Source organism: Cyprinodon tularosa, unplaced genomic scaffold, assembly GCF_016077235.1.
Source record: "Cyprinodon tularosa strain WSP-4 unplaced genomic scaffold, ASM1607723v1 ctg93, whole genome shotgun sequence".
Taxonomy (NCBI): Eukaryota; Metazoa; Chordata; class Actinopteri; order Cyprinodontiformes; family Cyprinodontidae; genus Cyprinodon; species Cyprinodon tularosa.
The window spans coordinates 1,521,923-1,549,016 of record NW_024039707.1 but is presented as its reverse complement, the minus strand read 5'-3'; the positions used below and the strand labels follow the sequence as shown (position 1 = coordinate 1,549,016).

General features: G+C 39.6%; 1 protein-coding gene across 5 annotated transcripts in view; it reads left to right on the top strand.

Moving 5' to 3' along the window:
• The first annotated feature begins 261 nt into the window (after positions 1-261).
• Positions 262-27,094, top strand: part of LOC119776395 (nuclear factor 1 B-type-like) — a 93,711-nt gene continuing 66,878 nt past the window's right edge. The window contains exons 1-2 of one of the 5 annotated variants that reach the window (XM_038274787.1): positions 262-566; positions 7,287-7,818. In XM_038274787.1, the coding sequence (XP_038130715.1) occupies positions 549-566; positions 7,287-7,818 (550 nt within the window). In that variant the 5' untranslated portion in view covers positions 262-548. Of the gene's footprint in view, positions 567-3,743; positions 4,254-7,286; positions 7,819-27,094 lie in introns of those variants that run through there. The other 4 variants (XM_038274788.1, XM_038274785.1, XM_038274789.1 and 1 more) reach the window with 4 other exon arrangements.

The window sequence follows — 27,094 nt, the reverse complement described above, 5'->3', positions numbered from 1 at the left end:
AATAGAACATTTCTTTTTATTGCTGATCTATAAGACTATTAAATTAAACAGAATTAGTCAGAAATATTCCACAGTCATCCTGCCTTTTCGATCATTATTTTTTTTCCATCTATTTATCAAATTGAGCCCTTATTTTGAAAAACTGCAGCATACCCTTTCCGGTCGTGCTGCTGTGTAACTTGCCAGCTGGCAGATGAGCTGGAGGGGCTGCAGGCAGTCAGTCAGTGAAAGTGTAGGCGGAGACCAGCCTGGTGCAGAAAACTCAGCCTCCTCTGGATCGCATTCAACTCCCCCCGCTCCCCCTAACCTCCCCCCCACAAAAACCCCTGATCCAAACAGTGAGACCTGAAGAGGAAAGGAAACAAGAAAAAAAAAAAGACGAGGTGCTCCTAACTTCTTTTCACCTCTATCTGCTAGGAATTGTCTTCCGGTGTTGACTTTTTTTTTTGCGAGCACCGCAACAAAGTTGAGGGTGAGAAATGTGAAGCTACCGGCTTGCCTGTTTCCAACCAGCCTCCAAGACTCCCCCCCTCCCTCCACATTAATCCATGCAGTACAGTGCAATGGTACGTGAACATGCAGAACCTTACTGCTTTTAATGTTGTGATAAAGTTCTGTGTTTTGCATCATTTATGTTTTTTTCTCATGCGCATCTTTTAATACTGTCCTTTCTTTGGCTGTGTGGTTTTGAAATGTTGGAGGAAAAGCTGCAGAAAGTACCTTGAACTTGAACTTTGTGCAGACTGATGACAGCTCTGCAGAAACACGTGTTTTTTTTAAATGTAGATCCTTTTTGAGTGAGAAACACAACTTTATGCATTAAAAAGTTGCACACTGTATGCATGTTTTCCTTGAACTCTATTAGCAGCAGGGGCGTTACTTAGGGGGGGTCCTAAGGGGCAATATTCAAAACGAGATTTTCTGAGAAGGAAGTCTTCCATTTATTACCATTTTAAAATAGAAGTCATTAAATAGAGAAGAGTCTATATATATATATACATATATATACATATATATATATATATATATATATATATATATATATATATATATATATATATATATATATATATATATATATATATATTGAGAGAATTAAAATCGCCGACAAGGAGAAGTTGAAAAACAACTATAAACATGCACTCATTTTTGCAACCGTTACTGTAGGAAGCACAGTTTCTTTTGTACAGTGATTTCATTATACACATACATAAAATGTTTCATTTGTACTTTTAAGCCCACTTCAAACATCCACACCTTGCTTATGGAGCGTGGCATCACAGGGAAGTGTTTACATTCCCATTTCAAGCTAAGCATTGATGAAATTTTAATTTCAGAAATAGGGGGAAGCAAGTACTCTTTAATATAAAATACTTGTTTGACCATCCAATCATAGACCCGATTCAGTGGCGCATCAGAAGTTTGTAAAGTGAGATTTTTAGGAGTGACAGCGGTGAAAGTCAAAAGACGGTGGGCCAATCAGGAGCTTGTGGGCGGTTTAAACTCAGGGAAATGGGCTTCAGCTTGAGCGGTTTTCTTCTTGGTCCTTGTGCTCGACGAATGTCTGTGTACTGTAGCGTAACATTGTTTTTGGACAGTAAAAAGTGCAAGGGGTCATGTTATTTTCCTTTTTGCAGTTTGTTACTGGTTTCTACAAGGAAACAATCACTGACAATGGAGGTTATGTGCTTTCATGTCCATTTTGGATAATTTTCATAAATTACGCATCAACCTGCTTGGACTATATTAAATAGTTACTAAAAGCAAAACAACTCTATTTATCCCTTGGGATTACTCCTTCAGGGAAATTCTGGTTCCAGTTAAGGGCGGAGCTAGATAGGGGGCCAGAGGTGGCCATGGCCACCCCTACCATTTTTTTCTCTCAAGTAGAATTTTCAAAACAATTTAATTTTAGATATACAAACAATTACTTGACAACAAAAACACTGTGGTCAATTATGCACATCAATATTCTAACATTATGCTGCGTTCACACCGGGGGCAGCAAAAGCAGCAAAATCGCGTCTGCTGCTTCATTTTTGCTGCTTGTACCAGTGAATTCTGACGCGCGTCTGAAGCAGCTTTGCTGCTCTCGCTGCGCGGTCCAAAAGTGTGTCTGAGGCGCGTTGGGCGGAGCTTCACTATCCTTTCTCTGCCTTGCAGCTATATTTGCTGTGATCAGTGGGAATAAAGTAGTTTTAATATGTGTTTAAGTGAGAAAATACACCTGAAAACGTAATCAGTGCAGTCAGTTCATCCAGATTACAATCCTGCCTCCCAATGTTATTTCTGTCGGAGCCGCTCAGACCCCCACATACCAGCGGTGCGCCGACAGAAGGAATCCATTCATCAGCAGCCTCTGGCCGGGTCGCCTCCTCGCGGTTTACCGCGGCGGCTGGTAGGTGTTTTTCATCTAAATAATCCGATCTGCAGGCACCAGAATAATAAAAGCGAACATATTCTGCCGGCAGATGTATATATTTTAAGTTAATTATGCTTTAATAAACTGTTTAAGAGAAGTGATCAGAGCAGTCTGTGTCATCAGCGCTGTGTCTCTCTCCCAGCCAGCTCCCAGATCAGCTTCTCTGATTGGTTGACGCGGCGCGTCGAGCAGCAAAAATTCAATTTTTCCATCTCGAGCAGCAGCGCGTTTGCGGCGCGTCAGATGCCAAAACGCGCCCGACGCGCTGCTTCAGCTGCCCAGACGCGCTGCGCTTGCTGCTCGAAACGCGCCGCGGGACTTTTTGCTGCGCCTTGACGCGCGTCAACCATTGACTTTGCATGTAAACTCGCTGCTTCTGTCGCGCCAGCTGCCCCCGGTGTGAACGCAGCATTAGAGATGATTAGTACAGAATTCCTGCTCTTTCAGAACTAGATTTTGTTTTAAATGCCATAAAGAGAAAATAATGTGACTCTACAAGTCTTCAGTAAAATCATAGATACTGTAAATAACCATTTTAATAAAAATCTATTTAATCATCAAGTTATATAGATATTAGTACTTGTAAATATCAATTTAATGCAGAACGATATTGATAAAAGTAGGTAAGTAATGAAGACGGAAAAGATGTTCGCTCCATTTATCCAATATACCTTTTATCTAGACGGATGTTTCAATATATGCATATATTTGTCAGCAAAGGCTGTAGGAAACTTTACTTCGTCTTTATTTAGAAAATATTGATGTTTTGCTCGTTAATTTTCCTGTCCGAACAGTGTAGATTAACCCTGAGGTTGTGGTGCCACCCCTCAGTGTACATTGGTTATTGCCTGGCCCCCCTTATAAAACATTTCTGGCTACGCCTCTGGTCCCTGTAGTTGATATAAAGTACAAAGAGGTAAAGCCACAGACAATATAAAAAGAGTGTATTTAGTACAAAAAAAGCATTAAAAGTTGCAATGTCGTAACATTTTTCCCTTAGATATAAAATAGTTTTGTCTGCACTGTAGAGAACAATGAGTTAATGCCATAAAGAAAAGTTTGGTAATTATCAAATACCCAACCTGGATCCCCCCTCCACTCCCCTCCCCTCCTCTGTGTGACCAAAGCTCCGGTCCGAAGTCCCTGAAGCTCATAAAATAATTCAGCCGAAGTGAAGGCAGTAAATGAATTGAAGGAGAGGAGGGGGGGTGGATATGACTGGAGAGGGAGGAAGAGGAGTGGTGTGACTGTGTAATTACGTGAAAGAGAGAGAGAGAGAGAGAGAGAGAGAGAGAGAGGAGAGAGAGAGAGAGGGAGAGAGAGAGAGAGGGAGAGAAGGGAGGCTAGAAAAAAGACAGAGAGGAAAAAGTTGGATCTGATTTGCTGGAATCGCGGCGGAGCGACTGAATGTGGAAGGTTTCCTCTCAGCTCTGGCTGGAAGCTTTTAGCAGAGGGTGACTGATCCTCTGCGCTCTGCGCGCTGCGACTAAATACGCACAGAGAGAGACACAGGACGCGCAGCTCCAACTTGCTTCTTCTCTTATTTTTTTTATTTATATTTTTTTGCAGCTCCTTCATATATATATATATATATATATAAATATCTCTGCGGTGGCGACAATCTGTGGATCGCAACTCTTCATGGATATTGTTGGATAATTTCTATCCGGATCGCGCGCTCACACGCTCCCTCTCTCTGTTCGGTGCGCACCGGTGGGTCCAGGACGATGGAGTGATCGGAGGAATAAGTCCACCTACAATCACTTTTCTCCCCCCCCCCTTCCCCTTCCTTCCCCGGCTCGACATGTATTCGCCGATTTGTCTAACTCAGGTATTCTGCTCTGGTTCTTCTATTTTCTTTCTGTTGTGAAGTTGGTGCTGAGTTTGGCACATAGTAGGTGAGCTGGAAGGTGTTTGCGCGCCCAGAAATAACCTTTTAATCTTTTATGGCAAAGAAATAAAATAAAAATACAATTATATAGACTAACCTAACGTGAAGGAAATATTGTTGAAATAACACCAACTTTATGTCTTTTATTGATTATAATAAAATTGATTTTAAATTAGTGTGCAGCAAGAAATTATGATTTTACAGTTGATTTAAAATCAAATAATTGATTCACTTAAAAAAAAACAAAAAAATGTATTTATTTTTTTACTGCTCTGTTGTGCAAACCCAGTGCATGACCCTAAGGTCATATAAAACCACAGAATAATCCACTTATTTATGTTTCCTCTTTTTTTTTAAACATTGCTTTAAATTCTTGCAATCTACAGTAGCAGCATACTGAAAAAATAATGCATCCTTTTTTTGTGCATCTACTTTAGTTACTTTACCACAATTGTTTACTGTTCTAACCTGTTTAAAATAACTAAATGATGCAAAAAAAAAATAATAATCCAGCAGTAACAGAGCCATTGTGAATTCCCTCATCTTGTTGTTTAAACAATAAACAAAACGCTTAACAGTGACACTGTTAACGCTTTAATAGCTGTAATAATTGTAACTCACCGCTGATCGTTACCCAGTTTTACTTGTATAATAACAATGCTGTAAAATCAATGTTCGTCTTTGCAATGATTACTGTACTTAATGCAATGTTGCAGCTTGTTTTCCTAGCTTGTGTAAAAATGCAATCATGACAGCCGACCGCAGTCTTTCACTAAAGTGGAAAACAGGCTAGTTGGTTTTTCCGGTTAGTTAATTTATATTCACTGTAGCTCAGAGCTTTATCTTTCTTTCTTTTTAAACCGCAATATATATCTTTATATGAAACAGACTGGTTGCACAGAGCGGAGGTGTGAAAAATGGTTTAGTTTTATCGTTGAAAAATAAACAACTAATCACTTTACATTATCAGTGTTGGTGTAAAATCTAATTTTATTGTAAAAGCAGCAAAAATATTTGGATGAAACTTTTTTTTTAAATAAATCATGTGGTCCAGGTTTTCTCTAAATGATGGCCGTTACAGTTTAAGTTTTATAAGTCAGTTATTGTTGGTTAGATTTTCTGTTTTTGTATTTAAAAACCTTTTAGCTAATATATGTTGAAAGATGAGGTTAATGAATATTAAATATAAGCTCATATTCAATATTGCATCATTTTTTTAAACTTTCCTCACAAGCCTCAGCCCAACCTGATCTATGTTTATAAAGCAGAACATCTTCCCCTCAAACATAAATGTTTTTTCTTTAAATAAATGCCCCCCTCAGTGCTATTGGAGGAGATAAAGCTACTTTCTCTTCAGGAAGATCACATGCACTGATAAGGTTGATTCAGCGCTTGGACAGGGGTAGCTGCAGACTGTTTTGGCTGACTCAGTTTGACTGTTTATATTTTACTTGGCATAAGTCAGTGATTGACTGAGATGTGGTTTAGTTTGTGCTTAAGAGGATTGTGCTTTTATGGCCTCTGCTGAAGTGCACAGCTCAGGCCTTGGCCAAGTCATTTATCTTTACAGCTTTAGGCTTTGTTAGCCTGCTTAAAAGAAAAATAATAATAATAATGGCTCTAATTGGGATATATTTAGAGTGTTTTGCAGAAAACAAATGGGTTTTCTCTTTAGAAACAGCTGCTTCTGAGGCTAATTTAGCAGAATTTCAAAGTTTAGTTTTGTCGTTTTAATTGGACGTGACATGAAAATAAGCTCTGCTTATTATTTTATAACTCCTCCAAATGGGAAGCTACACAGCTCTCATTCAGTGTGATGTCTTGCTTTTAAAATAAAGGTTGATCTGCTGAGTTGAAAAAAAATCTCCTTTCATTTTTGAAAACGTTTACGTTAGGAGATTTTGAGTTTGACTGTGCAGAGACGAAATGTGGCTTCCAGCGGCATGCGGGAGCAAACACACACACACACCCTCTTACACACTGAGAGTGGATTTCTGTGGTTTCCCAATGCCCGCTTTGCCTGACTGCTTTCAAAAAGAACAATGTGTGGTTTCACTCCTCAAAAGCCTGCTTAAACAAGAGGTGGTGGGGAAGGTGGTGGTGGGGGGGTGCTTCTTACACTTATTAAATTTGACATTTTAATGACCCGAAAGCTAAGATAATTCAACGTTTCCGTTTCTCACCTGGAGGAGCTTCTATTTGTGACAGGATTGTTCGTCCAAATCCAGAGGGAAATGAGTTAAAACTGGGTGCTTAAGTGTCACCCTTGTTTGAAAATAGAAGATTAAAGTGTTAGCATATAATTAAATTTTGATTCTTTTTTTTTTTTTTGCTTTTTTAATATAGAGAGACTCTGTCAAATGCAAATCTTTTTTTTAAATGTATACTCTTTAGATGAAAGGTATGAAAGTGTGCTTAACGCAGAGGGAACAGGGAAATTTATGCTGGAAAATTTCAATTTTTTTTCTTTCCTAATTTAGAACAATTAAATAAAATGCTTTTTAAGTAGGCAAAAAAATAAATTGTGTGATATGTTTTGCTAAAACCCATTCAGATGAATTTCTCTTTCCTATTTATGCTAAAAATCAAAGCTTGCTGAAATGCCACTGCCTGTCGTTTCCCATTTATCCATGGAGGAGATCTTCTTAACATCCGACTTTGCGACTCTATCCTGTTCAGAAAGTAATCCTCAGTTCTTAGTAAGCTCGGGATGAGCTCACTTTGGAAGAGGGAGAGTTTGATGAGAGAAATGCAGAGCAGAGGCCTGCAGCGTGACCAGAAAATACGATTTCTCACAGAAAATGCGGGATTCTTTGTCAGAGCGGAATGTGAAAAATAGAATAAAAATGAGACATTGTGGAAGAGATTTTATTTGTCCTTTTTTAAAAACATTTCTCCTCTTTTTTTTCCTATTTTTATTTTTAATGAGATGATTAAATTTCCTCCTCCTTCCTCTCCTCTCTGATCCTCCAGGATGAATTTCATCCCTTCATCGAGGCGCTGCTACCTCATGTCCGCGCCATCGCCTACACGTGGTTCAACCTACAGGCCCGAAAACGCAAGTACTTCAAGAAGCACGAGAAGAGGATGTCCAAGGATGAGGAGCGTGCCGTCAAGGACGAGCTCCTGAGCGAGAAGCCCGAGGTCAAGCAGAAGTGGGCCTCCAGGCTCCTGGCCAAGCTTCGGAAGGACATTCGGCAGGAGTACCGGGAGGACTTCGTCCTCAGCGTGACGGGCAAGAAGCCGCCGTGCTGCGTGCTGTCCAACCCCGACCAGAAGGGCAAGATCCGCCGGATCGACTGCTTGCGGCAGGCCGACAAAGTCTGGCGCCTGGACCTGGTGATGGTCATCCTCTTCAAGGGCATCCCTCTGGAAAGTACAGACGGCGAGCGCCTCGTCAAGTCTCCACATTGCACCAACCCAGCACTTTGTGTCCAGCCTCACCACATAACAGTATCAGTCAAGGAGCTGGACTTGTTTCTAGCATACTATGTCCAGGACCAAGGTATGTTTTCAGCCCAGACTATGTATAGATAGATTTTTCCCTGTGTGTGTGTGTGGGATGGTTTGGTGAGGTCAGGGGTCACATGTGTTAGTTTCTGGCATCCCTGCTCAGTCTGGGCAGCAGTCATCGTTGTGAGCGCCAGACAAATAAACATGAGAAACGTGAGGAGTAAAACAGCTTAGACACAATCTATTATACGTTTTCTTTTTAACTTTTCAAGCACGGCTCATTACCGAGGAAAAAGCTAAATGTGTTTTCAGTACGAAATATTTCTAACCTCATCTTAGCTGCAGCGGCTCCTGCTAATGTGCAGTCGTTGTTTTTGTGTGCGTATATGTGTGTGCGTCTGTGCATTGGCTTACACTATCTAACACACACTGCCTGTCGGCTGGTTAAACACTGACAGTTATGGAAAGTCGTTGCACCAAAGCAGGAACCTTTAATGGGATTATTATTATTTTAATGTGAAGGATCAAAATATGATTTTTTTTTTATTGCAAAAAACTAGTGTTGCAACAGAATGATTTTTTTCCTATTTTAAAAATTCTAATCAATTTCTCATCAATGTTTTTGCTGCAGTAGAAGCTGCACACTTTTAAAAAGTTAAAACAGCATGAATATTTTTTCTTTTTAGAGCCTTCAGAATTTATTTACTTTCACTAAAAATGAATATTTTTATAGAAATCTAAAAATTATTATTATGAAATTATTTGAAATCAGTTCAGTAAAAATTTAAATTGCGGCAATTACAATAAAGGCAAAAAGAGTGAATTGAATCCAGTCATAAAGTGAAATTTAATGGAATTTAAGTTTATGTCATGCTAAATGCTTTTTTTCCCCACAAATTATAAAATTGATTAAATTAAAGTCTCACCATTTTTACTTTATAAAGCATCTACAGCAGCTTTGATGCATTTTTATGGGTTGAATAAAAATCAAATTAAAGTCAGAGTCATAACTGGGAATATTCTTTTTATTTTCCGTTTTTTTATGGACTTAAAACTATAACCCCCATCAAAGAGTCTACATGACAAGCTGTTATATTTAAAAATAGAGGCTGAGCAATTATGGAACCAATAACATCAATTAACTATTTTTTAGTGTTTATTTCAGTATATCAATGCTATGTGTGTAGATTCATTTTTGCTAATGTGGGTGCGTTTTTTTTTTATTCCAAAAAACGTAACATTTTTTTTTTTTTTCATCAAAATGCATTAAGAAAATTTGCTAATTTCTAAATTATCTTTTTTATTTAAAAAATGCACCCCTCAATCATCCAGATATTATTTCAAAAATTTTTTTATTTATTTGCTCTGATTAGTAATATCAGGTAAAAAAAAAAAAAAAAATCTAGTCATTAAATGCATTTATATCATTTTCTATTTTTATTCTTGTTTCTTTAGGTGATATAAAATCCTATAAAGGGTGAACAATCATTCACAAGCATTTTCATAATTTTTTCGATGGATTCAAAATGAACCACCTCTTCAAAAGCAAACTGCCAGAAATGTTTTCCTTTTATTTTTCTAATTAGCATCTCTGATTTTGTTTTATTTCTAAACACACCTGTTTTAGATTTGTGCCTAATTGTAAACTCATCACATTTTAGTAATTCCTTCAAGCCTAATAGAGCAGTAGAGTATTTTTAACATCTGGCGTTTTGTCCTGGAAGAGATTTAAATAAAGTTAGTACATGAAAGCTAAAGTTAATAAAGTAATCTTCCCTAATTTAACAAAATAAAAAAGTATTAACATCTTAATGCCACACAGTGGCTGCACCCTAATTCGTTTACCAGGAAACTATTTATTTGGCTGCTATTTATAATCGGAGATTATCTGTGAAAAGCAGCTGGGAGATTTAGATTTTCTCCTCACTCTTCACACTTCATCACGACGAAAGCGTCATTTTTTCTTGGTGCTGAAATTGACTGATTTTGCCTCTTTGTGTGTGATGAGCTATCTAAAAAAAATACAAGTCCTTTATTTTGGGATAATTTATCACTCTCGACCTTCTTAAGTTCACTGTCTCTAATGACAGCACAGGAATGCCTTCATTCCTGGATCGCTCCCTGATAAAATCCCCTTTCATTGAATCTGTAGCTGCAACATCGAAACGCTCTGCCACTGAGGGGAGGAACGGTGGTCTAGCTAGCTCATTACCATCAAATCCTGAGCACCATTTTGTGTTTGATAAGTGCCAGGGAAAGCAGAAGGCACAGCACGGAGACAATAATGGTTGCCACTGGCACCGGGGTTGGCATCAGACCCTCCTTTTGTGTCTTTTGTAGGATGCCACCGCTCCTCTTGTTCTGCATCTGCTGCGTTTTAACCGGTCCTTGCCAACGTTTAACACAACACATCCTTATTTTTTATTCCATTTTTAGAGATTTTTGTGTAAAGAAAGTGTTTTTGCATAAAGATTGATGTGTTCTAACATATTTTCTGGAAGAATACAAATATATGTCGGCATCTTTTTTCCTCCTTTTCTGAGGTGAAATCTTTTCCTACTCCGTGAAGTCGCCTAGCGGACACCGAAACCCAGGCGGTGCAGCCATGTTGTGGGCAGCAAGGCGATGCGCCGCCATTTTGTTCTACGCAGTGCCAGGGAGGCAGGGCGGCTTGCCGGACGACGGTTGTTAGAGGTTCGGAGGTTGGCATCAAACCCTCTTTTGTCTGCGTGCAGCGTGCCTTTGATTCGTTGGTTGGCATCCGCAATGCGGTGGGCATGCTGGAAATTTGATTTTTTTTTCTTCCCCCCGATGATGGCAGAATGGATGCCGCCGCTGCCTTTTGTTCAGCTGCAACTGCACGAAACAAACAAACATACAATCAAACACAAAGAAACCAGCAAATCAGGCTCTGGCTGAAAGAGAATCCACTGTTTAGACTGTGCTTTTAATATATTGTTCTTTTTGTGTCCTGCTCTGCTGAGCTGCGTAATCGAGTAACAGAAATTATTTAGCTGTCTCTATTTGCTCATCTGCTTTTTTTCTTTATAAAAGAGAATGTACATTTAGTGCATGTTTGGTGATAATCCCCGTGGTGCCTGGGAAAAGGTCGGCAGGTTGGCAGTGAGAGTCCCGGATGAATTTTGAGGGTATACTCAGAAAAAATGTGCCCCCTTGTTCTGGTGCACAGACGCGTTTAGCTAGGCCCGGCTGCAGCACCCATGTGCATGCCCAGATGAATGCCCGCTGGGAAGTAGGCTGAGGGCCTGGAATGAGAAAAGGAGGGGGGAGTCGGGATTCATGGCATCCATTGTGCCAACTGGCTGTTCAAACCTACTCCGAGCTTCTCTCACACACACACACACTCTCTGCAGAGGTACTCTGCACTGTTTTATCTGATTAAACCAGAAGTGCAATTTCTTTTCCCTTTCTTCTTTGAATCATCTCCTCTCCACACCTGCGCTCATGTTTTTTTGCATATCCAGTTTGACAGCTTGATGGAATAGTTTGCAACAAGGCCTGGCGATACTCATCATGTCTGGACAAGCTGGGGGCTCTGTAAGCTTTGCTTTTGTGTTTTTGTCTCTTTGTTCAGCAACTGTACGTCTGCAGGACAGGAGAAAAGTTCTCTAACCCCAATCATTTATGCTGTGGAGTCCTTTCCTGACATCCCAGACAACAAACAAACAAAATGTTTTGTTTTTTTTGCCTCCATCAGTTATGTTTTGTAGGTAGGTGTTCAGATTAGGGAGATCCAGTCTTGGCTCTCTAAATCTGGTTAAATGTGGCTTGAGAAGATCATAGTTTAAAACATAATTTGCATTGCATGTGATTCCCAATAATAAAATAACTGTAGTCAATAAACTTTTTTTGCTGGCCCCTAGAGTAGATCACCCCAGAGATAACCTCTAATTAAGCTTGAACAAAGAACCAGCTATGATAGTCTTAACCACAAATCAAAATATTTTAACTGGCCATTTGTGAATTTGCCTTAGACTAAATAGACTCTGTGTGCCTGTGCTATAGCTAAGTGAAATTTAACCATAACTCTAAAAAAATAAAATAAAACAATATTCCCAAAACAAATGTGAAAAATATAGCTCTGCAATTCAAACTTTTGTTTTTAAGTATGAATAAAAAGCAATCACTATAGCAATAAATCCTGGCGCTGAGTTGGGACGCCTTAAGAGGTCAGGGTCACGCTGTGTTCCCATTACTCCACTACTGAAAGTTAACACGACCATAAAACATCATTACCTTGACTTTGTAACTTTCTCTTTTTTTCACACCGTCACGATAGTTTTAGGAAATGGATAGATTACCTCTGAATGCAAACTGACATGTGAATGGAGACCCCGTTTTACGATCTCCAGACTTAACCTTTGGCCCCCCCGTCACCAACACCAGCCGTCACACTCTCCTGAGGTCAGGGCTTCTGCAAAGGGATGTGGCAGCGCGTCCTGTGAAGTTTAATTGAGCACAACAGATCGGTGAGAACACTGGTTTCAGGGCACGTGGAGGAGGAAGACTTTTTGTTTTGTTGTCTGGCGATCCCCTCGTTGACCTCCTCAATCAGGGTCAAACCGCAGCGGTCAAAGAATTGCTCATGGTCTTTTGGCAACTGTTTGTCTCTGCTCCCTCCCCTCCCACCCCCTCTGCTGCTTTCTCTTCTGGTCTGGCTGGTGGTCCCTTGGTTCAGTGGCCTAAGTGAGGGGGAGTAATAGTCAGCGGCGGCCTCCTCCCACATACCCTCACCTCCCACCCTGCCCACATCCTTTAGGTCGGGTCATGATCCTTGAGAATGGCCATCGCTCGCTCCCTGCCCTACTTGAGGTAGCCGTTTGCATCTTCTTTTCTGCCTGGTTGCCTCAGAAGCTTTTGGTCAAACGTTTGGTAGTGAGGTCCGACCTTCCGGGTCACAGTGGAGGTCCGTGACTAAGCACAACATATAACCCTTCCCTCCCTCCTAGCTTCCCCTTATCCTCCTCAGCCATCAGAAATCACCCCAGTGGCACGCTGCCCAGCCAAATGGCTCCTTCTCTCCCTCTCTTTGCTTCTTTTTCCAAGTTTCTTTTTTCTTTTCTCGCTCCCTGGCTTCCCCTCGTGTCTGAGCCGGCGACCCATGACAGCTGTCCTAGACCCAGGCGTTTGGCCAGAGAAAAAGTGGCTGAGATCACGCCAGGAGCGTGTTGTAAGACACCAGGGCCAACCTAAAGTACATTTTTTTTCTAAATTTGTTTTTTTTTTAAAGGGCTGAACAGACTTTTATATTTGGAAAGGAATTTTGATTTACTGAAAAAATCTGTGTAAACTCCAAATCCAGGGAATATCTGTACCAAAAAGGGTCTTTGCAGTGAACTGCACAACCCTTTCCTTTAGCTTTCGTTCGTTCTTCCTTATTAGTATGCAATAGAGCCTGCGGTGTCTCACTACGTCTCTCTCAGAGCCATAACCTATCGAACACTTTCTCTCAATCTAATCCACTTAGAACTCCCTCCCAGCTTCACCGCTTGCCTTATTGATTTCCGCTTCCCACTAAATGTCTTCCCGATCCTTTTTGCCGGGAGCTATTTATGTTTTGCAATGCACTTTCTTTGCTCGGTTTCTAATGCCCCTACCTTCATCTCCTCTTTAGGATCTTTTGTTGGTTTTTGACTTCCCTCTGCCTCCTCCTCTCCCCTCCTTCCTCCTGCTCCCTCTCAAACGCAGACCTGGGTGCAGAGCAGCCAGGTTGCCTGGCTCAGTATGAGGCTTGTGTTATTAGCAGTGGGGCTTTGCTCGAGCAAATACCTCAAGGCTTAAACAGGCCGTGTTACCTCCTTAGCCCTCTTTTGTGCTCCCTGTGTACATAAATTTCCATGGAAACAAGGCAGCAAGAGCAGAGGCCACGGAGAAATGTGGATGCTTTGCTTTTCTTTTTTTTTCTTGGCTAAATTTACAACTCCCTCTCCCGCTTCGCTGCTCTGTGTTTAATGTGCTTGGGTCACAGTTTGCTCTGTTGCATCCAAAAATGGGACAAGGACTTTTTTTTTTTTGGCAACACACGCTTAGTATTTTTTCTGTGTAATTCAGGAGAGGGCAGAGTTTTTGCGTTTGTGGCTGCTCTTGTTGAAGGACTTCAGCTCTTGTCATTAGTCCACGGTTAGGATCTCAGCCTCCCAACACTTTCCCAGGCTTTTCGCGAGGACCCCAAATGCATTTCAAATCCCCCTGAGGCCACTTGACTGGAGGACCAGCACCTCCCACTCCCCCCACACCGGATAAATTTCCCACCCCCACCCCCTGTCTGCCAGTCCTCCCCAAATGAAGACAAATGGGTACATTCACCCCCCTATCCCAGTCACCACACCGTACCTCACTGTCCTTCCTCACAAAGCAGACCCTCTCCCCTCTGCCTGAGCTTCTCCATCCAGAGACTGCCTTCTCTTCTTTTCCATCAGAGCGGCGTAACTGCTTGGAAAAACTTAGTGTTGTCCCATCTGCCTGCAAGACTGATCATGTAAGACAGCGGGGTCTGCAGTGAAAAGAGGGATAAGAAGGTTCAGACGGGAGAAACAAAAGTGTCAGATAGACAACTTGTAAGCGGATGTTTTTTTTTTCCATGAGTTTTTTCAAGTTGGTCAGGAGAAAAGGACCCTTGAGTATCAGAATGAGACTTTCTTGCAAAAGCTATTTCCTTTTAGCTAGGATGAAGGCTGCTGAACGACTAATGAAGGGGGGAGAGAATGGGAAAGGGTGGTAGGTGAGGTGTTATGGGGGGAACTTTGAGCAGGAACAGACAATCGCTTTGGTTTCCCAGGAGACACTGACTTCTCTGTGCATTGCACCCCCCACATGCGCACCCTTATTTGCTCCGTCAAAGCCCCTTTTCAGTCCAGACAGGGCCGATCCGAGGCTCAGAGTGATGGGTGTCTCTCCTTTTGTCTCACAGTACAGTACGCCCCATTGCTGTGAAGGCTCGTCGAGACCTGGGCGAGACAGAAGAAGAAAGGCCCCGTCGTCACACAGCTGTGCATAGTGTACTTTTGGCCTAGCATGTTGTTGTTGTTGTTTGGCCTGGTCGGGGGTTGTTGGGTTGAATCCCCCAGAGGATTTCTTTCTAGAGTTGATGCGGTAGGATGTTGAGGGGATATGGTGTTTAAGGTTTGGGAACAGCCTGCTTGGGACTGATTAATCAGCAACCCCATTGAGTTTTCAAAAGATTTACCCTCCTCCCTCACATATGCCAGGTTGACTTCTGGAAATACTGCCAAGTGTAGAAAACAACTGTTATGGCTGAAGATCTTTGGGTTCTTTAGGGTTTGGGTTCATGGCACCTTCCTTACCTTTCAACACTGAGTATCTGAGTACCTTAAGTTGTGCCAGCTAATCTAAACAGAGAGTTTTAGAGAGTTATTACTTAAGAACAGTAATTAAAGCCTTAACTTAAGTTAGAATTGCAATTGTTATCAAAAACATCATCCATCCATAATCTGTGCCAGGTTATGTTATAGGGATAACCAATCAAGGAACAACTCAGAGATACACAGACACAGCAGCTTTTTTTGGATAATGGGAACCTAAAGAGAACGTTTATTCTTGTCTACTATTACTCCTATTACTCTTTATTTGAATTTGGTTTCATTTCTTTGTTCATTTATAACTTATATACACTTAAAGCTTAACCATAGACTTAGAGGTCAATATAACCTTGACCTCTAACACGTGTCAGCATGAAGACACCCAATAACGGATGAATCACATTGAAAAATTATAGTTTTGACTTGACAGTGACATTAAGCCATGTTTTAAATCGGTTTATGTTTTCTAAATTTCAATTTGAAGACTAAAAAAATGAGTCCATCAACATTTTGTGCATGGAGAAAAAATGATATTAATAATCAGTTTTGCAATAGCTATTAAATAAGGTTTCTACCTAAACAAAAAAGTCTGAATCGCAAAGGAAAGACTTAAAAAACCTTCACGTCTACAGTTTTCCGCCTCCTTTTTCAATCTGTTAAAACATTCTTACATAAACATAATAAAGATCAGATCTATAGGGTTAGTGAATAAAAAGATTTGCAACAAACAACATTAAACTTGTAAAATCTGAATTTATTGTACACCTTTGTTAAATCACTATTGTCAATCATGGATTAGGTGTGAAATCAGAGATTTAAACCCAAAACTTAATCAAAATACAATATTTGGTATTGTTTTAAAAAAGGTTAGAAATTCTCAAGAAAAGAAGTAGAGTTTGTTAATACCGTGTCTGCTGGATGCCTTTGCAATTTCCCTACTGATTTATTGACCCCCCCCTTTTTTCCTTCCTTCACCACCATCTCAGGACTTCAAATAGCTGCAACTCTGCAGAAATCTCTCCTTGATTTAAATGCTCAAATCTACATGTTAAGGCACGCTGTTGCTTACATGCGCCTTTAATCTTCTGTGTGCAGAAACAAATCGACTTTGAAAATTAGATTATTACACACTAGCAGTTAAAAACGTGGCGTTTAGAGTCTGTTAGTGGCAGCTCTTTAATGCTCTGACATCTGTGAGTGAAAAACGCTGAAAGTGAGAGTCTTTTAAAGGCTTGTTCCAGATTTACCATGTGTAGATTGTAATTAGGTCTCTAACATGTGTGCGTACCTACAACCAATAATTATACTGTGGATTTGTACCAAAAAACAACTCTACCCTCTTATAAAGAGTTATCAGGCTAAAACAGTCCGGCCCAAGTACATAAAACACAGGCCCTAGTTAATTTCAGGTTTGCTGTGATGTAGCAGCAGAGATCCATTTTAACCAACTTAGCTGTTATTTAAAAAGTTGCTACAGAAACCCTTCCTGACCTTCAGATGAAGAATGCACAGCCTTAACATTTCCCTCCATAGGTTCCCAGTCGGGTCTGCTTGGAGTTTCCGAGGAACATCTTCATTTGCTTAAACATGCCTGTTCTGCAAATGTTTTAAACTCTCAGAAGACATTTTTTCTTCCCTTTTTTTTCCTTTGGTAAAACCTCTGGCTGTGACTTGGGGTTGCCATATGTGTCTTGTTAAAGGCAGTTATGACAAATGGCAGCAGCTGTACAAACTAATCTCTCTGTAGCTTTCACACATGGCGCCCAATTAACAATAGGCCACTGTGGTCCTAATCTATGGTGCAGCCATCCTCCGGTCCGTCTTGCCGAGCCTAACCGCGCCTGGAGACTCTTCCCCTCCGCTCTCCGACCAGCCTTTTTTTTACTATGCTCCAAGGGGAGCTGGTGGCGGCGGACTACCCCTGGGCCTCATGAGATGCAGTAGCCATGTTGTTTGTTTCCATCCTGGGAATCCTGGTTGCTGACGCTCCGAAGTCTGGGTTTTAAATGTCGCTTTGCAGCTCTTAAGGATTAGGTTGCCTCTCTGTGAAAACACACTGATCTCAAGGCTTATGCTACATTTCAGCGTTTTGACTTCTACATGTGAAGTGATTTAGGGGTGTAAGGGGTGCAGTACATGAAGGTAGGTATGTTTGATAGATTTATGAAAGTAAGCTGAGCAGGAATTTATACCTTTGATTGTGCTGCGGTCGACTCAGCGGCAGTGCTTTATAAAAGTTTTCAAACCCATCAAACCGTTTCATGTTTTATTACATTACAACCAGCGTTTCAATGTATTTTATTTTCAGTTTTTACAAAGAAAGATCTAAATAATTGAGATGTTCATATATTCATATATTTAACCCTCTTTAGTTGATTCCCCTAAGTAGTAAATATCAAATAACATCCAAAAGAATTTTCTTTAGAAACCACCTTATTTGTAAGTTCTAATTTGCATGAAATTGAATTGCTCCTTAAAGGAAAATCAAGCATTTTCAGGAAGAAAAGAATGTTGAAGATAAACACAAGACTTCAGCACTACATAAACAATCTAAAAAGTGGTAAAAATGTCTTGAAATAAGTGTATTTACCCTTTAGTATTTACCCTTTAATTAAGATAATTAGATATTAGGCACCTGAAATCAGGGTGCTTTTTTATTATTTTAAAGGTAAATTGTCCCATTCCATTGGCAATGTTTCTCACTTACCTGCTACAGGCAAGAAAAAAAATGCAGTTATCTTAAGAAAAAATTACTTAGATTTATATTTTTTGCAGTAAGCCATCCCCACTAAGCTTTAGTTACTTTGCAAAGCAGAATTGAAGCAAAATGTGATTTTGACATGACAAAAGGTGGAATACTTTTGTGAGGCGCTATTGCTCAGTCGATTGTCTAATGGAACTTAAGGAATAGGAAAGGTGTTTTTCAAATTGTGTTAACTTAATTTGTTTGCTGCTATCAGTACAATTTAACTCTGGATCTGACCAAATGACTCGCTTAACAAGGACCCCTTTAATTTTGTTTAAACTTCATCTCTGTCTTGCCAGCTGTGCCTTACGTGACTCTGTTTGAGTAACTTCTGTTCAGAGTTCTATTACAGTTAATAATTCAAGATATGTGTAGAATCAACAAAAGTGGGAACCGTTGTTTCCTTTTTTCTTCGGCCCGCTTCAAAACAAAGCCACAAAAGGGGGGGCTTGAGACTCGAAATTCGGGCGCTGAAAGGTTGACGGCCATCAGGAAAACATTGCAGGACGCTGCCAAAATCCATGACATGAATGAAACAAATGGATGAAGGAAAATGAAAATGGTTGGGGTGTGAGCTCTGGCAGGCAGAATGAAACCAGTGCCAACTGTTATGAATGAGGAAACTGCTGCTGAGCTAATGTAAAAGAAAAGCAACTTCTTTTTTTTTCTTTTCATCCACAGTTTTAGAATAATTAAGAGCAGGCAGGCCTTCAGGGTGGTGGTTGAAAAAAGCCACACGAAACTTTACTTAAGTCTGACTGCAAAGGCAGACAAGGATGCACAGAGGACAGCAGAAAGAGGTTTACTGGGGAAAATAGGGATTGTTGGTTATGTGTATCTGTAGAAAAGAGACACATTAATCTTTAAAGAGCTGAAAGTGGCATTTCTTTACACCTATTCATTTGACTCAATGAAAGTACATACAGTAACCTCCATATTTTGCAGCACCACTTGTAAAATAAAATCATAAAAAGCCTTTATAGGCAAATTAATCTTATATTGCACTGAAGAAAAATATAATCCAAACAATTAAAATCAAATTTCTTATTTTAGGTATTTCTTAGGATGGGGTTGACAAACACCTCATGAAAAAAAATAAGTTTCTCTTAAACAAAACAGTCAATAAGAAGTCCTTGAGAGAATCTGTGAAAGAATCTTTTTCAATTATTTGTACTTATTTTTATGAGCTTTTAATTTTTCACTCATAGCATCATGGTTCACCTTGGTATTCAAAGCTATTTAACCCTATTTAAACTATGAAGGATAAGAAAACATGCTGCTTTAGGTGTAAGCGCGCACATAAAGGAACGTTTTGAGTTATAATAGGTTATGAGAATAATTAAAGAAGATAAAAAAAATCTATTTTCGAGACCATTGTTTTGATGTTTGATGATACCGCCATTATGCTTGCTAAAAGATTTTATTACAAAAAACTTGAAGCTCCCACTAGTTTGGAACCCTATATTGTGATAACTGTGATTGATAAAAAAATTAACCACTCGCACGTTGCCATCAGCTAAGTCTTAGCTGCTAGTTGCTCCAAAATGAGTATCTTCTGCCTTGTGGTTTTGGCGCTGTGTTAAAGAAAGTCCAAAATGCATTTAATTCTCTCTGGGTAGAAATATAAAATACTTAGCGCTGCCACACTATTGTGCATCAATGTTTTGTTCAATAGTGATTCAAGGCACAATAGGACACTATAGGAAAATAATTTTGAAAATTTCCCAAATGAGCGCCAAAACTATACTAAATATAAGCACCATTCGAACAAAATCAACACAAATAATGCCATTCTTTTTTACTGATTATTAAAAGGAACTCATATTCCTAGATAGTCACTCTATTCTTTAATATAAAGATATGTATATAAATATAAAAATTAGGGCTGATTATTTTCAACTGATTATATTGCGATTTTCCTTTGCACTATGCATTAGTATCTAGATGTTTCACTCCAAGGTTTTCATTTTTTCATTACCTTTGAAGTTTGCTTGTTCCGAGTCTTTTAAATCAAATTGTTCTTATTTCTACTAGAATGCATGGACCCATATGTTAGCTGCAACTCTCTCTTCCCTTCTGTCTGGGGAGAAACCCACTTTAAGCACATTACTGCCACCTAAAAGTCTGGAGGGAGTGTCTTACTCTTGTTAAATACAATATGAATATAATTGAGTGCTTCTGTGATTTGACAATTGTGTTGTTCTAAATTTTTAATGTATTTAAGTGTCTGGCCCTAATATTAATACACAAAATGAGACATCAAAGATAGTAACATACCGTCATTAAAAAGCAGAACACTGTGAATCCCACATGTTTAATCACGATGTAAGATCACTCTTCAGAAAAGGAGTGAATCATTAGAGACACAAAGACTTTTAATATATGAAAAGACTTGATGTTCACCAAAAAATATTGTTTAGACCCACAATATAACACGTTTTTCTGTATGGTTAGAGAGGAGTGTGAGAGCAGCTCAAAAGTATACTGAATAATTCTCTATTGGATATAGTTTCCTTAAAATATATAGTACCAACTAAGAAATACTTATTTGATATATAGAATAGTTGAAGCTATATTTAATTTTGTCGACTGATTTTAGATCTTTTAAAGTCAGGAATTTGTGAAATCTCACTCTATTTAAAAAAAAAACAATTGGGAAGATTTAATTTACTCCAAAAGCCAGCTAAAAGCTTCTTGTCCATCTCCATGTGATGTACCAAGTATAGTCTTTTTTTTAATCATACTTTTAATGTTTTGTCCAAACCATAACAGACACACTTTATTCTTTCAGATGAGTCACATTGTTTGGTAATGAGAATAAAGACTAAGAGTTGAAGTGGACTGAATGGAGCTATCTTATGCTGCTGTAGATTTATGTCTAAAATACAACCAGACCAAAACGCTTTGCTAGAAAAATAATAATCTGTTTCAGCCGTCCTAAATGTTCTGTTCTGTATGTGTTTCCTCGAGGCCTCCCTGGTGTAGGCAAGATGACATGATGGAAAGTGCAGAATGGGGCCCAGATGTAGGTTTATATATATATATAGGACCAGACAAGAGTACAGCAGGGCATGACACCAGGCTGAGGGGTTACATATCACATGCACGTTATCACGTACACTCCAGCCTACAGTGATAAGAAATACAGTGTATGTTCTGTATGCAAAGCAAAGAAAGGAACAGCTGCTAATGGAGCATGATGGGCCGGTTCACTCCCTCATCATGCTGCAGGGATTAAAGCTTGAGGAAGGTGCAGAGGCTAATTAGGGAAGTTAGAGAGTGTGATTAAACAAATAGAACCGTAAAAAGTCTGTTTTCATGTGTAATTCTTGGACTTTGATTAGTTTTCTCTCATGAAAATGTCCCATTTCAGCTTGTATTTGAATCCCTTCTCCAATATTCTATTTGTTTTTCAGTTTAAACTTGTTTGATTTGGCCTCTTCTTTTGCCACGGCCTGACAAAACGCGCACTGTTTGGAGGCAAACGTGCGAAACAAAAAGCATTTCCCCCCCACTCTCTTTTTATTTAAGGCCAATCAAAGCAACTTTATCAGCAATCAACATATTCACACCAACAGACAGGGAGAAGAAGAATGCCCCATTGACTGATGCTGCCCGCCAGGCTGCTCGTGCTGATCTCCTGAAGAAAAGACCTCTGTTGTTGGTGGACCCCACACTCCTCCCCAATGCCTCCCCTCTTTTTGCCTTCTTCCCTCCATATATGTCTCAATACTCTTTAAGAAAGAGGTGGAGGGAAGAAAATACAAGTTGTATTGTCGAGCTGCCGGGAGAGGCTTCCCATGCTGGCGGTGTAGTTCAGGCGGGACGGGAGGGGGGCTGAAAAGACGGAGCCGTCACCTGCCAGACTGCAGGAATGTTAATGCCACGGCTCTGATAATTGGATTTTGTACACACCGTCTGTGAGGAACGTCCCGCAACGTTCCCCCCTCCCCGGGCTCTTATTGTTTGACGCGGCCCCGGACCCTTCAGTAGGACTCGTCTATGTTTATACAAGGACTCATGTCTCAATAAAGACTGTTTACAATGTGTGTGTGCCTGTGTGAGCGAGTGTGGTGATGGATTTCAGAATCAAAGCATGACTGAAAGTGAAAACATGAGAGTGCGTGATTGTGAAAACTTTAAGAGATGTGTTTGGACATGAAACGGGTTTTTCTGTACATTTACGTTATTCAGCAAGAATTTCTGTACGCGGGGCTTGCAAAAGTAGAGGTTCACTGCTAATCTTTCCAGTTTTTATCCCCTTATAGTTCGGCTTTTATGTATTAGACCAATAGTTACTTGAAGATTATTGTAAAGTTGAATAAAAACGCAATATATCTTTAAACTTTTTTTGCAAATAAAAAAGCATTAAACTATACCATGTATTTATATTTAGCACTCTTTAATATGATACCCCACCAAAATAGAATAAGTACAACCACCTATCTTAAATACACTGCAACCATGTGGATATATGTCTAAAACCAGCCGTTCAGAGGTTTGTTATAGAGCACTCTTTGAACATCTCATTGAGCAACAGTTAGTCTATCGTCATGGTGACTTTACAGAGATCTAAAGCTATGGCAGAAATCTGACAAGTGTTAGTGGTGCACCGCATCACTCTGACAATAAATGAGGCGTACGAAGTAGAATATCATTGTTTAAGCAAAACCATAAGAAATATCATGCAGTTTTTAACAGGTTATATAGTGGATACAGAAAATATGTAAATGAAAGAGCTAATGATTAGTTAACACCATAATCGAACTTGGTGGCATACATGCAAAATGTGTAGAGGGGAAGCATTGTAAATAACTTGAACACGTTAACTATGGGTGTCCCAATACAACTTTCATTTCCGATGCAAAACCCACGCTGCAGATTTGAGTATTGACCCAATATGATATCAAAATATATCATAAGTACTTTTAATACTTAATTTCTGATTTGGGATATTAAAGATGGGTTGATGGAGTGATGTTGTTTTAACCGAGAAAAAAACTCAACAATGGAGGAATATCTAACCCACTATGAACCAATGGGTAACATCAGCTTTTGACAGGAGTGGATAGAAGCAGTATTTCTGTCAGCATGCTGGTAGCCTTAAGCCCGGCGTACACTGTGCGATTTTCGGGGAAATTTTCCAGTCGTGCGAGAATCTTTCGATCGGGCCGACTTTCAGCCTGATTCTGCGTCGTGTGGTGTACAGGGGTTAACTGGGGGCAATCAGCCTCTCATGACCACCAATCCAACATGTTTGATGTTCTCCCAACCGTCGTGGGCAAATCGCTCAGGGCGCAAAGAAGGATTCTTCTTTTTATTCTTACTCTCAGATGTAAACAGAGCAGCATGGCAGGGATGCAATAAGTGAAATGCAGCTCTGTCTGTAAAATTGACAGACCGTAGTAGCCAGGTTTACTCAGCCATGTCTTTTTTCCAAATAAGTCGTCACCTTTTCTTTTTAGGACCCTCAGCACAAAAATGCACAAATTGCCAAGGCAGCGCGTTTCACTATAGTGAGCTCAATATTCCACTTCTATTTGTTTGGCTTCCGGATAGACGAGTCAGAGCAGCTCCATCTCACTGCGGAGCTGATTCCGACATGCTTTTTAGTCGCACAATGTGCGCAGGTAGATCGCATAAGAGCGTTGCGCTTAACATAAGTCGTGCACACTTTACGACTAACCGCAGGGTTTAGTCTTACAGTGTGAGCAGTAGCTGCGTGCAACGACTGAAAAAAATCGCACAGTGTACGCCCGGCTTAATGGCTGATATCAGACCGATTTCCAGCATCAATATCATCCTTACCATCCTGCATGGTGTAACTTGATGCTGGCAGCATACAGCTGTAATCTCTGCTTTATTTTAAAGTTTCACACAATTAGTATTTATTATTGCCTGTTTTGACGATTTCTAAGTTATTTAAGCAAAGCTCTAATCCATGTAATAAGCCCTATGCACCATCTGGTGACGTTCATTTAACCAAAAGAGTGGCCTTACTATTTGAAGCGTCGTAAACAATACATTATTTAGAGAAGCTCACCTTTAGGAGTTGGGAAAGATTCCATTTATTTGCTAAATAAAGAAAGTTTCAAATGTAAAAAATAAATTTAGAGGAAACACCATAAACTACCAAGACAAGGCCAACGTTGTTTAAGTTTAAGTTTAAGAATACTATTATCTTCTAATGGCACCAAAGCAAGACCTTAATCATCGCCAAAAACTGTTACTTAAAGTCAATTCATTTAGAAAAATCTAAGATTAGCGTAACAGACTATTGGTACATCTTGGCAGCCGATATCTGTGTCCGGATGAAAGCAGCTTCAACTTAAAATCCAATGGATTAGTGCATGAAATCATATTCATGTCTTTGAATGGCTTAATCAAAGCTCTGGGCTAATCTATTTGAGGAGTGCAGAGGCAGATGAACATTATCACTCCACACTTTTTAGATTTCAATATAAAATCAAAGGGTAAAATCATTCACTCATTTCCTTTTTGTATTTCTACAATTTTTTATGGTTGTAGCATTAAACAGCTCGGGGAGTATGGATATTTTTATAGTGCTATTCATTACAATTCATAAATGGATGTTTTAACCATGAATTCTTTACTTTAAATGTGCTCTGAGCCTCACATAGCTAGAAAGTGGGCACACCCACTCAGAGGTCAAAGGTGAAGAGGAAGCGCTCCGCTATGGTGGAACATGTGCAAGGCGAACACTGTACATGATCCCAGATCATTAGGGAAGTTATGGCTCTTGTTTGCGTTGGAGTGGGAGGAGGTGAAAGGGAAGGGAAGGGGTGGGGGGGATTTCTGGAATCAGGCAGTATGGCTGTGACGCGCTCGTTTCCCTCTCCCCTGGCCTCCCGTGCTATTTCCACCCGGGCCAATCTGGTTAAACGTCTCGGCTGCTCTGACCTGAATTCCTCACTGTCACCTCAGAAGACCCTCGGCTTAGCCAACCGGCCGCTCGCCCCGGTCCCTGCACTCTCTCCCTGCAACGGGCATATGCTTTGTTTGTGTTTAAAACCTCCTTCCTGTATTTAAGGAAGCCGTGTTTGAAAAAACATGATCCTATTTCCAGCTGTAATCCCTCTGAGTAGAGCTGCTCGGGACAATGACTGAGTTTTTTTCTTTAGGTGGAATGACTTGCTGCTATTGGATAAACAGGCTCTAATTACATTTAATCTGTGTTAAAATAAGGCATTTCAAACAATTACTTTGGTATGTTTAACAGACAGCTGCCGTGTGGATCATTATGTGTTTAGGATCACCTCATTGGTTGGTGGAGGATGTCCTGTTTAACATTTAAGTCTTTTTTCAAGCTTCAGTAGTGTCAGCTTGATATTAAAGTTATACAAACTAGCCGTTGTATTGGTTTACACATTGCATCTAGGAAACAGACATTAATTACTGAAGGAAACTTTCATTGTAATTTATTTTGAGCATCTTGCATTTGGGTGGTACAAGAATGCAGATGCATCCATTTTATTATTTCTGGCCCTATTCTGATTTTAAGAGGAAAAAAAGTAATTGCAGTTTCTGTTTTTTTTTTACTTTCAGGCAAAAGGTTATAACCCAATGTTTATTTACATGAATACTCAAAGCAAAGATAAAAGCAGCAACTATTTTCTTAATATTACTTTTGTTATAATGAAAATTAATTTTTATTAATTGTTTATTTGAATTTCTTACATAGATTTAAGCAAATAAATAAATGCCGAATCAATTTCTTAGGTGACGTTTTGGTCTTTAACAGACATGCTGCTCATGGCTTATGGACTGAGGTTTGACAGCTGTGTCTCCTTTAGCTTTCACAGCAGTACTGACTGGATATATTTGCCTTTCTTGCAAGTGAGGGGGAAGGAGGAGGAGCTTTCAGCAACAAGTGCAGGAGGGGCAACAATAGACCTATCCATGTAAAGATGTAAAGGCTTTGGTTACTACATTTTCAACCGAAGGGAAGATGCAACGGTCTTTTTGAAATTGTAACTTTTTAAAACCTTTGCTCACCTAAACAGTAATTGAACTTTATAGATCTCACATTTAACCCATCCCCTTGGGGAGCAGTGGGCTGCCATTGTGTGGCGCCCGGGGAGCAGTGTGGGGTTAAGGGTCTTGCTCAGGGACCCAGAAGTGATCAAACCAGGTACTTGCAACCTTCCCAGAGCACAAGCGCACTGCTCTTACCCACTAGGCCAACACTCCCCTTAATTAATTAATCACCCCCAATTGAACATATGTCCTCCTATTGGACCTAAACAATATCAAGTTACAGATCAATCCTATTCTGTCGCTTTAAGCCTAGAAATAAAGAAATGTGAGCTACCAGACAGAGATAGTTAATAACTCCTAAGCTGAGACACTATTTGTCTATCCCTAAATGAACCATAATACAGCTGCTTAATCTGCTGTACTTCAAAACAATCCACCCTTTAACATATAAACATGCAGTTGATAAAAAGACACAAAAAAAGATGTGAAAATAGAAAGCAGCAGAGTCAAGCCTCATGTTGAAGTGAAAACAAACTTATGAATAGAAGCACACCAAGAAAATGGATAGCATGTAATTCAAGGGGAGGGTTGTCAAACACTGAATAATCGGATAATTTCCCTCTAATCACTGAGAACAGTAAAAAATACAACCCCCAATTATTTTAGTCTGTAAGCGCGACACCCAACAGCACGCGCTAAATTGTACTTTAAAAAAAGTGTAAAGATCAGATGAAGATGATTATATTTTCTGGTGGATCCCTAATTTGTCACTCAGTTTAAACATCTGTAGCACTTTTTCCTCTTTGATATGGCCAATAAAGAAGCCTGTTGAGTGCACCTCTATGCAGCTAAACTATTCAATCCTTCAGTTTGATACAACTGTTCGTCTGTACTATTTTTGATAACTGTATCTACGGAGGTTTAAGATCTGCATTCATCGTTATACATGGATTTTGCCGACTACACTGCAAAAAATAGAAATCTCAATAAGTTATTTTTTCTTAAAATAAGTGCGTTTTTCCTTGATTTGAGAAGGTAAGTAAGACACTTTGCCAATGGAACAAGACAATTTCCTTTTAAAATAAGAAAAAACAATTTTTTCTTCTTATTTCAAGTGCATATTATCTAACTATCTTATTTTAAGAGTGAAAATACTCTTTCCATTGGCAAATCATCTTATTTACCTGCTCAAATTAAGGCTAAATATCCTTAATTTAAGCAATTTTTTACTTATTTCTGGATTG